Source organism: Thamnophis sirtalis, unplaced genomic scaffold (assembly GCF_051295495.1).
Source record: "Thamnophis sirtalis isolate CommonGarterSnake01/CBP01778 unplaced genomic scaffold, rThaSir2_p1.2 scaffold_5, whole genome shotgun sequence".
In the NCBI taxonomy this organism is placed as follows: Eukaryota; Metazoa; Chordata; class Lepidosauria; order Squamata; family Natricidae; genus Thamnophis; species Thamnophis sirtalis.
Genome location: NW_028261385.1, coordinates 65,717,867 through 65,727,978, shown reverse-complemented (window position 1 = coordinate 65,727,978; position 10,112 = coordinate 65,717,867). Strand labels below are relative to the sequence as shown.

The 10,112-nt window shown below is 37.3% G+C and overlaps 1 protein-coding gene across 1 annotated transcript in view; it reads right to left on the bottom strand.

The window, feature by feature from the left end:
- Nucleotides 1–357: 357 nt before the first annotated feature.
- Nucleotides 358–10,112, bottom strand: part of RASEF (RAS and EF-hand domain containing) — a 43,236-nt gene continuing 33,481 nt past the window's right edge. Inside the window, exons 14-17 of the mRNA XM_014069167.2 lie at nucleotides 9,967–10,081; nucleotides 8,477–8,596; nucleotides 7,960–8,036; nucleotides 358–4,069 (exon numbers count right to left, since the gene is read on the bottom strand). Of these exons, the coding sequence (XP_013924642.2) occupies nucleotides 3,961–4,069; nucleotides 7,960–8,036; nucleotides 8,477–8,596; nucleotides 9,967–10,081 (421 nt within the window). The 3' untranslated portion in view covers nucleotides 358–3,960. The remainder of the gene's footprint in view (nucleotides 4,070–7,959; nucleotides 8,037–8,476; nucleotides 8,597–9,966; nucleotides 10,082–10,112) is intronic.

Sequence of the window (10,112 nt, the reverse complement as noted above, 5' to 3'; positions counted from 1 at the left end):
ACTTTGGGGAAGTCAACTGCCTGCCTGCAAAAGCATCGGCTTCAAGATGAGCTTCTCAAAACCTTTTCCTTGCTTAACCTCCTCCCTCCCCTCCAAGAAAACATATTTCACAATACAAATAGTCCTCAACTTAGAATAATTCATTTAGTGACCATTCAAAGTTACAACAGCATTGGAAGAAAGGTCCTTTTTTCAGAATCCATGTTTGTCTCACCCACCCAAGACTGAATTCTTGAAATTACCTGTAGCCTGGTACATCTTCCAGAAGTTATTATATGGTTGCCTCAATGTCATTTTTTAAAAGCTGCCATTTTTTTTAAAAAGGCTTAAACATTTCCAATAAATACGGATTTCCTGTGGTTTATATAATTTTATTTCTAAGAAAATATGATGAAGAATGTACAGAATTTACCAAAGTAACAAGTATATTTTCCTGTGAAAATAAATAAATATATGTATATAATGTAACAACTAAATAAATATAAAGATTTACTTTGGAAGTTAAAGAGTACAAGGTAAATATTCAACAATTCTTTTCCGAAGTTGGCCGAACTCAACTCATTCAGGACTTTCAGACTGATTTTTCTCAATGCAGAAATTGTATTACTTCCTGTGACTCTAGAAGCCTGGTTACATTTTAGTCTGTTTCGAAAAATCTCTTGTGCAATGAATGGAGCTCTCCCCGAAAAGACAAAGTCTCTAATGTCTCTTGGCCTGCAAAATATTGCTGATTTAGAATTTGTCTTTCAAGAGAAACTCAAGTTATAGAAAGTGTAACTCTGCTGATTTAAACTATACGGTCTTGGTAGACTAATAAAACAATACTTCTTTTGTTTCAAGTGCTAAGTGCCTTGTTACTGTGTTAAAAAAAATCTAGGTTTGTACATGCATGTCATTCAGCAGGGCAATTAATATATTCTTAATAATTGGTTTATCATTCACATGAACTAACCTTTAAAAAAAAAAAAACCAATCTTATGGTGACATTTGCATCCCAAGCAAGGATTTCTTAATTTAACTACAGGTACTTTGAAAAAAAAATCTTTAAAATTTCAAAATTATTAAGAGAAGAATGAAAACTGGCACCTATAAAACAGGCTTCAATCATTATAAGAGAAGCACAAATATAAAAGACTAAAGAATCTGCAAAATATTTGTGACTTACTTGCACAGTTGTGCTTTGGGGTTGGCTTAGTATCAAAAACTTTCATTTCTGAACTCCTCTTAATTCTATAGGTTTTCTTCTACTGTTACATCAAAACATTCTCACTATTAAAAAAACTGTAGTGTTGTAAGCTTCCCTGATCTGTATCTGACGACAAAGCAACCATTTTATGGGACACAATCTTCATGTACAGTTTAACATTCTATGAGAGAGATTTGAACATAGATACTTCCAGATATTCCCGTTCTAGAACTTCCCCAGTTCCTACAGAACAGTAAAGCTACATAGGGTTAACAGGAATTATAGGATAGTCTGGGGGATATCTGGTTTGGAAAAAAATGCTCCAATCTCAACTACTTGTATTTCAGCTTTCAAATAACCAAACTTCCACTGGGTTCAAGCTCAATGGAACTCTAGTTAAAGAAACAGAGGATGAAAATTATGGCTTGTCAGCCTGGCTTGTATTCTAACAATAAAATAATCAGCCTTGAATGTCCTTCAAGATCAAATATTGTTTCATACATAATAAGGATAGTAAACATGAGTCCAAGACTAGCACATATTATACCTAAAATCAATCCAGTACTCTTAGGATCAAACTATTAAAATGTGGTGAGGTTGGTCAGTAAGACAATTTGGAGCTTCCAGACTAGTTGTAAAAAAATGCATGGAGAATCCAGCTGTAAAACAAATTCTGACACTAGATCAGAGTAGAGAGAAATAGGTTTCTCTTCTCACAGCCTTGTGAGAAAATAATAATTTTCAAGACCTGTAGAATTTAAATTCATTTCCTAATTTGGACAGAAATTGAAAAATGTGATCAGCTAACTATTATTTCAACTATGAAAACTTCCTTAAAAATGAGAAAGCTTAACACAGTGAAGCAAAATAAAACCTATACATTAGAAAAACAGATTAGTTGTATATATCAAGAAGAAAAATATGAATCTAGTAAAACTTTAAAAACATATAAAACCGCCTCTTAGTCCAGCCAACATGACAACTTTTGCATTTCCTGATCTTCATCAAATTCACAGGAAAGTTGGGATTTTGTATAGCATCAAGGCTTATCATTACAATAACATTAAATATTAAAGTGCACACATTGCATGTTATTAATTTCATGTAGTCCATGTAGATGTTAATCTTATAAACCTTTTCTGTTTCCAAGCATGGAGACTTCTTGCGAAAAAAGTTCAGACAGCCTTTCGATTGGCTCCTTTGTTGCAAAGCAACACCTTCGGGCAGGGGTGTACAACTGTGGAAACTTTAAAGCTGAGGACTTCAATTTACAGAATTCCCCAGCTAACCATGCTGGATGGGGAATTCTGGGAATTGAAGTCCACAAGTCTTAAAATTGCCATAATTAGACACCTCTGCCTTGGAGGAAGGCCAAAACGCCTATTCATTTTACAAAGGCCAATATCTCTCCTAGGGTTGGAGATTTGGGGATCCTTTCTGGTTTTGATTATTATTTATACAGAGAACTTGCTTTCTGGTATTTTCTTCAGTGAGGCCTTGTTGCTTTCTTGTTGAATTCAGACCCAGAGCAAGAATGAGGCTTTTGATCAACTTTCACAAATTTTGAGTCCTTCTTCTCGACATCAAAGTACAAAAATGGTAGCAAACAGTTTCAGAGAGCAGCTTACTATTCTGGGGAGAAGGGAAGGTAATGACTACAATCTCAGGTCTCACTTCCGCTTATCGCCAAGGCATAATCACAATACAATTTGCAGTCTTTGCAGCCTTCTGTTCCTTTTAATCCAAGAAGAGGAAGAATCAATCATTAAATTGCAACATGCGGACAAGAAAAGTGTGATCATTATAAATCCACTATGCACTGTGTATGCAGGTCCTGGTTAGAACGCTTAGTTACGAAGTATCTTGTGGTTCCAAATTCTGAGAATCCATGAAGAAATATCATTTGCATCTTTAGTCTACATAAAATTAAAACATCAGGGCAAAAATGTGTAGCTCAGCTTTCCTTCTGCTTTGCTAGGTTGTCTGAAGTCATGCAACAATATTTACAAGTAGAATATTCTCTAGGTTATCTATTAAATCCACTAAATTTTATCAGCCACTCTCCGCGTAGCATTCTTCAGAATTGCAGGGACTTCAACTTCTTATATTTCAAAAGAGCATCCAGTTATAGTGCCCAAATTCCAGGACGGCACTTGATAGATGAGGAAGCCATCTGTTTTTTATACATTCAGCGTAAGGGGTACATTTTTTCTAGATAGTTCTAGTATTTTTCTCCCAATTCAGGTTCAATTCCCAAGTCATCACTACTTTTTCTAGGCTCTCGAAAGCTGCACGTTATGGAACAGTTGATTGCTTCGGAAAATCCTTCAAAAACAAGCACTGCACAAGTTTTTTAAGATTAGTGATGAAGAATCACAAATATCTTCACGATGCAAGGTAGAGAATGGACTGGATACTCCCTTTTTTTTAAAAAAAAAAGCTAATATTTATTTATATACAGTGTTAAGATTTTGGGAGGAATCCAGTTTCATCCAAACATATTGGGTTATGAAGGCACAGCTGATTTGAGATGGAATTATCTTAATGCACAAATGAATGATTCCACTGATGAACTAAGAATTTTATTCTTTTTGGCTTGGTTCAGTCAATAAGCAGCATTTCTCAATTTTGCTTAAAGACTCTTATGGGCCTCAGAGCTGAAAACTTAGTTCCATCTTTCCTTCTGCTGATCATCAGAACAACCTATATTTTTCATTTTTTCCCCTCTTCCATTGCCACAGAAGTCTGTTTCTTTGAGGCCAAGGAGTTGTTTCTTATACCCTGCAGCAGTTTTTGGTGAGTGAAGACTTTTTTAGTGATGTCCCAGCCAGCTTAGTGACTGTTTTATCATCATCTTTGCTATCGCTTCTTTTTCGCACTTCACTGAAAAACAATAGTTTGTTTGATCAGTCAAAGCATTTTCAAAAGGAAATTATCCTGCTTTATTGTGAGCATTTGCTGAATAAGAGTAGAGTAAAGGTTCATGAATATTGCATATTGATACAGTTTGCTTTCACTGTGTACACCGAACATGAATAAATATCATGTGAATTAATGCTATTTACAGTGCTTAGTTTAATGGCAAACATAGGAGAAGACGTATTGTCAAGAAGATGTGTTTACATAATGAACTCCAGTCTTGGGCTATTATGACACATTCCATTTTAGCATATTTTTACTCCTTTGGACACACTCCACACAGAAAATCCAAATTATCATCTACAGAGTGTTCTAAAATAAATGGGAACTGTGGAAGGAAGGTTGCCTATGGATTGCAATTTGAATAATAAATTAGTACTAGCAACAATAAGGCTTCAGGCATGCTTTCTTTTTTAAAGACACATGCTGAGAACATTGCCTCCATCTTCTATATATATATATAATGGTGGTGGTGTGGGTGGGTGGGTGCGTGGGTGTGTGTACTGTCATAAATATGTCAGTTGCCAAGCATCTGAATTTGATCATGTGACTTCAATGAACCGCTGTATCTCAAGGACTACCTGTATTTCATTTCTGAAATAATTGTCTTTGTCCTAAAATTAAATTTTAAAAGCCTATTGTGTACTATTTGGGAGATTCTACAGTTGTATTGTACTTGCTCCCTTGCAATCTCTACTCTAACTTGACTGCCATTTAATAAAGTGCCTAAAAAATCCAGGAAATGACTATTATCACACAGCAACACAGCAACAATTAATTTTAAACTGGTGTTTCAGGTGGTTACACCTCTGCTGTACAGGTGAAACTGTACAGCAGAGGTGAAACTCGAAAAATTAGAATATCGTGCAAAAGTTCATTTATTTCAGTAATGCAACTTAAAAGGTGAAACTAATATATGAGATAAGACTCATTACATGCAAAGCAAGATAGTTCAAGCTGTGATGCGTCATAATTGTGATGATTATGGCTTTCAGCTCATGAAAACCCCAAATCCACAATCTCAGAAAATTAGAGTATTACATGCAATCAATAAAACAAGGATTGTACATAGAACAATATTGGACATCTGAAAAGTATAAGCATGCATATGTATTCAGTACTTGGTTTGGGCCCCTTTTGCAGCAATTACTGCCTCAATGTGACGTGGCATGGAAGCTATCAGTCTGTGGCACTGCTGAGCTGTTATGGAAGACCAGGATGCTTCAATAGCAGCCTTCAGCTCTTCTGCATTGTTCGGTCTCATGTCTCTCATCTTTCTCTTGGCAATGCCCCATAGATTCTCTATGGGGTTCAGGTCAGGTGAGTTTGCCAATCAAGCACAGTAATCCCACGGTCATTGAACCAGGTTTTGGTGCTTTTGGCAGTGTGGGCAGGTGCCAAGTCCTGCTGGAAAATGAAGTTAGCATCCCCATACAGCTCGTCTGTGGAAGGAAGCATGAAGTGCTCCAAAATCTCCTAGTAGACGGCTGTGTTGACCCTGGATTTAATGAAACACAGTGGATCAATACCAGCAGATGACATGGCTTCCCAAATCAGCACAGACTTTGGAAACTTCATACTGGACTTCAAGCATCTTGCAGTGTGTCCCTCTCCATTCTTCCTCCATACTCTGGATCCTTGGTTTCCAAATGAGATGCAAAAGTTGCTCTCATCAGAACTGAGAGGACTTAGGACCACTGAGGAACAGACCAGGTCTGTTTTTCTTTAGCCCAGGTAAGACGCTTCTGATGCTGTTTGTTGTTCAGGAGCGACTTGACAAGAGGAATACGACATTTGAAGCCCATGTCCAGGATCCGTCTGTGTGTGGTGGCTCTTGATGCACTGACTCCAGCCTCAGTCCACTCCTTGTGAAAGTCCCCAACACTTTTGAATGGCCTTTTCCTGACAATCCTCTCCAGGCTGCGGTCATCCCTGCTGCTTGTGCACCTTTTTCTTCCACACTTTTCCCTTCCACATAACTTTTTTGATAGAGCACTTTGGAAACATCCAACTTCTTTTGCAATTACTTTTTGAGGCTTTCCCTCCTTATGGAGAGTGGCAATGATGGTTTTCTGTCAGGTCAGCAGTCTTTCCCATGATTGTGATTCCTACTGAACCAGACTGGGAGACCATTTAAAGGCTCAGGAACCTTTTGCAGGTGTTATGGCTTAATTAGCTGATTGAGCCTAGAATATTGCACCTTTTCACAATATTCTAATTTTCTGAGATTGTGGATTTGGGGTTTTCATTAGCTGTAAGCCATAACCATCACAATTATGACAAATCGCGGCTTGAACTATCTTGCTTTGCATGTAATGACTCTATCTCATACATTAGTTTCACTTTTTAAATTGCATTACTGAAATAACTGAACTTTTGCACGATATTCTAATTTTTCGAGCTTCACCTGTATCTGTTGCCAATGATAGCTAAGAGATTTCTCTGTATTCTAAATGAATAAGCAGAAGGGCCTATTTCTACAATCCAATGTATTTGCATGGTATCAGGAAGAACAACTGAACTGAAAGCTACAACCAAATGCTACTTTTAATCTTGCTATAAAAAAAATGTGATTTCAGACATTCCAGGATATTCATTTCAAGAGCCATGTCATTATAATAACCCAGATAAGCCAGGAATTCATGTAGATTTAGACATGGTAAAAGATAGCTATTTGCTGACCATCTATAAATGCATTATCAAAAGGCTTATTAACCCATTCCAGTTTAATAATGAAGCACTCTTGTCAAAGTTACAATGAAATATATCAATAGTTTTGATTACACAGTAAGACTGGAGAACACATTATAGAATTCAGAAGTAGACTATCAAAATTGGGCATTTTTTGGAACAGCCCAAACTAAGACTTAAATCCCAGAATTCTCATTTAATTGGTCCCAGATAAAAGCTACAATAATGGAAACAGCTTGTTATATGGATCATCACCATAACCCTGCAGATCTTTCCGTGTAGCAGACAGGAACACAAACAATGGAGGGAGGAATTTGTTAAAATAATGGGGACATTATTTCATACCATGGTTGCTGTGAGAAGGTATCTATTCTCCACAGTATCTACTGGTAGATGTTAAATGTGTAATCCTAAACTTATTTTTTAAAACTATTTTGATATTTTATAGTTTATGAAGATTCTGCTAACAAGCCAATTTTACATTGCAATCTATATGAAAACATATACACTGTTCTTCATATGCAATGAGCAAATATATTCAATGCACATATATTTTGGGGAAGTACAACGTGGCAATACATGGGGTTGCGTATACTATGCATACTTACCGGCCTAAAATATTTAATGGACTCTGCAAAATCTGAAATAATTGAGATTTGCCAGTAGTCATTGGAGTGGATGCTTTGCCTGGTCTAAATGCTAACAGCTCTTATACTTAGCCCCAGGAAATAATGTTCTTGAGATGCAGCTTTCCTCATACCTAATTGGATTCACTAACAGCAGTGATCCACTAAACCACTTTTACTTCATAAAGTTAATTGCGCAAGGGAACAGCTTCTGGTAGTCTTATCTGATCCTTCAGAATTAAACCTGAAGGAAGAGAGCAAAGGCCTTTCTCCTGAATGAGGAAATGGAACAAGATACTTAGTACTAGTGAGAAGGTCATTGATGCTGTGAAATTCACCAAGAACAGCCTTTGATGGCCCCTGAAAAGCTGGAATTGTTCTTGAAACTAAGGACAAAAACCCAACTGTACACATGCCAAGCTATTCATTGCATCTATTGCAGTTTGCACAGAGCACTAAATGTACATTTTAAAAAATGAGTGGCATTGAACAAACATGACTTTTTAAAAAGCATGGATATATGGCCTCTGAACGTACCGAGCAAGATGAAGCACTGCCTCGACAATATTAGAGCCGTCTTTAGCACTTGTTTCACAGAATAGTGCACTGTAAGCCTAGAAGGTTAAAAAAATTTTCAGAAAGCATATTAATTACCTTTATGGAAATTCAATTCAAAAAAAGATTAAAAGACAAAACTGAACATAAAATAACTAATTGCTTTTGTTCAATAGGATACCTTCCAAATGTTCTCGACATCAACTTCTATCATCTCCAGCTATTATGCAGGCTGAAAATTGTAGAAGTCGATGTCCAAAATTTCTAGAAGTGCCAAAGGATTGAAATATTGCATGAAATAGCTGTTACTTTTCAAATGTTTTCTAACACTCACTAAACTACAATATCAGTATCAATTTTTTAAAAAAGCAAGTTCTTATACATTGCCTGAACCTCAAGGATTCAACTTCTAACAGTTCAAACTTCCATTTCAATATGTGATTCTATTTTCAATATTATCTTTTTTATTTTTGCAAGCTATTGCCTCCATCATTCTTACCATGGCCAATTTTTCTCCATAGCTGAGAGGTACGCATGTCAGTCCTTCTTCAGAAGCTGTCTGACGAAGATCTGATTTGTTTCCCACCATCATGATTGGGATATTTTCATGTGTGGCATCCTAAAATGAGTAGAACTTTTAATGCTGGGGCTTCTGATGTAAAATCCAAAATACAGATTTTTAACAGTCTAATGCAGTGATGGCTAACCTTTTTGTCCTTGCGTGCCAAAAGTGTGTGCACACGACAGAGCATGCCCGCGTGCCCACACCCATAATGTAATGTGCATGCAACCTCCCCCCGCTCCCCCCTGCACTTGTGTACACGAACACCATCCCCGCATCCCGTTTTGGGCTAGCAGGCCTCCCTGAAGCTTCCTGGGAGCAAAAATGGGGCGCAGAGGGGGTACTGTCCCCTGTGCTTCCCCCACCCCCATCGCATGTGCACGCAACCCCCCGTCCTGCACATGCACGTGCACCTCCCGCATTCACGGCAGAGACCTAAAAAACTGCTGGCCAGTGGAGGCACTCGTGCATGTGCAATAGAGCTGAGCTGAGTGACAGCTCACATACCCACAGAGAGGGCTTGCATGCCACCTGTGGCACACATCAAGGGTCTAATGCATCCCAAAAAAATATTATTATTATTAGAGTTTCACCTCGCTTTCAATTAGCTTAAATAAAAAAACTGTTGTGTTACTATATCTTATATATTAATATATATTTATTAGTTAAATGTATATGTTGCCCATCTCACAAGAGGAGACTCTAGGCTGTAAACAACAACAAAATATAAAATAATAAGCGTGTAAAAAACATCCTATTAAAAGTTTTTTTAAGCATAAAAATACACAAGACACCCCCAGTCCTGATGACATAGCCAGGTCTTGAGGGACTTCCAGAAAACATTTGGGGATGGAGTTGACCTCATACTTCGTACAGGTAGTTCTTGACTTACAACCACAATGGAGCCCACAATTTCTGTTGCCAAATGAAACATTTGTTAAGTGAATTATGCTCCATTTTACGATCCTTCTTGCCACAGTTGCTAAATGAATCCCTCCAGTTATTAAGTTAGTGACACCCCATTGACTTTGGTGGTCAGAAGGTTGCAAAAAAGTGACCATATGGCCTTGGGACACTGCAGCCATCATAAATACACTATATTGCCAAAAGTATTTGCTCACCCATCCACATAATCAGAAGCAGTTGTGAGCAAATACTTTTGGCAATACAGTGTATGAATCAATTGCCAAGTTCAATCCAAATTTTGGTCACATGACCATGGGGATGCTGCAACGGTTGTAACTGTCAAAAACAGTCTTAAGTCACATATTTCAGTTCAGTTGTAACTTTGAACGGTCATTAAATGAACTGCTGTAAGTCAAGGACTACCTGTACGGCAACACACTGAATCTGAATCATCTTAACCATTAATAACATTTCAAACACAGGTTTCCTTAAAAAGTCTTGTAAGATCCAAACATCCTTACCGATATCATATCCACCCATTCTCGTACATTAAGAAAGCTTTTCTCACAGGTAACATCATACAGTAGAAGCACTCCATCTGCTCTTCTGAAGTAAGACTTAGCAATACTTCGGAACCTTTTAAAAAAAAGTTAAAAATTTGCTGTAG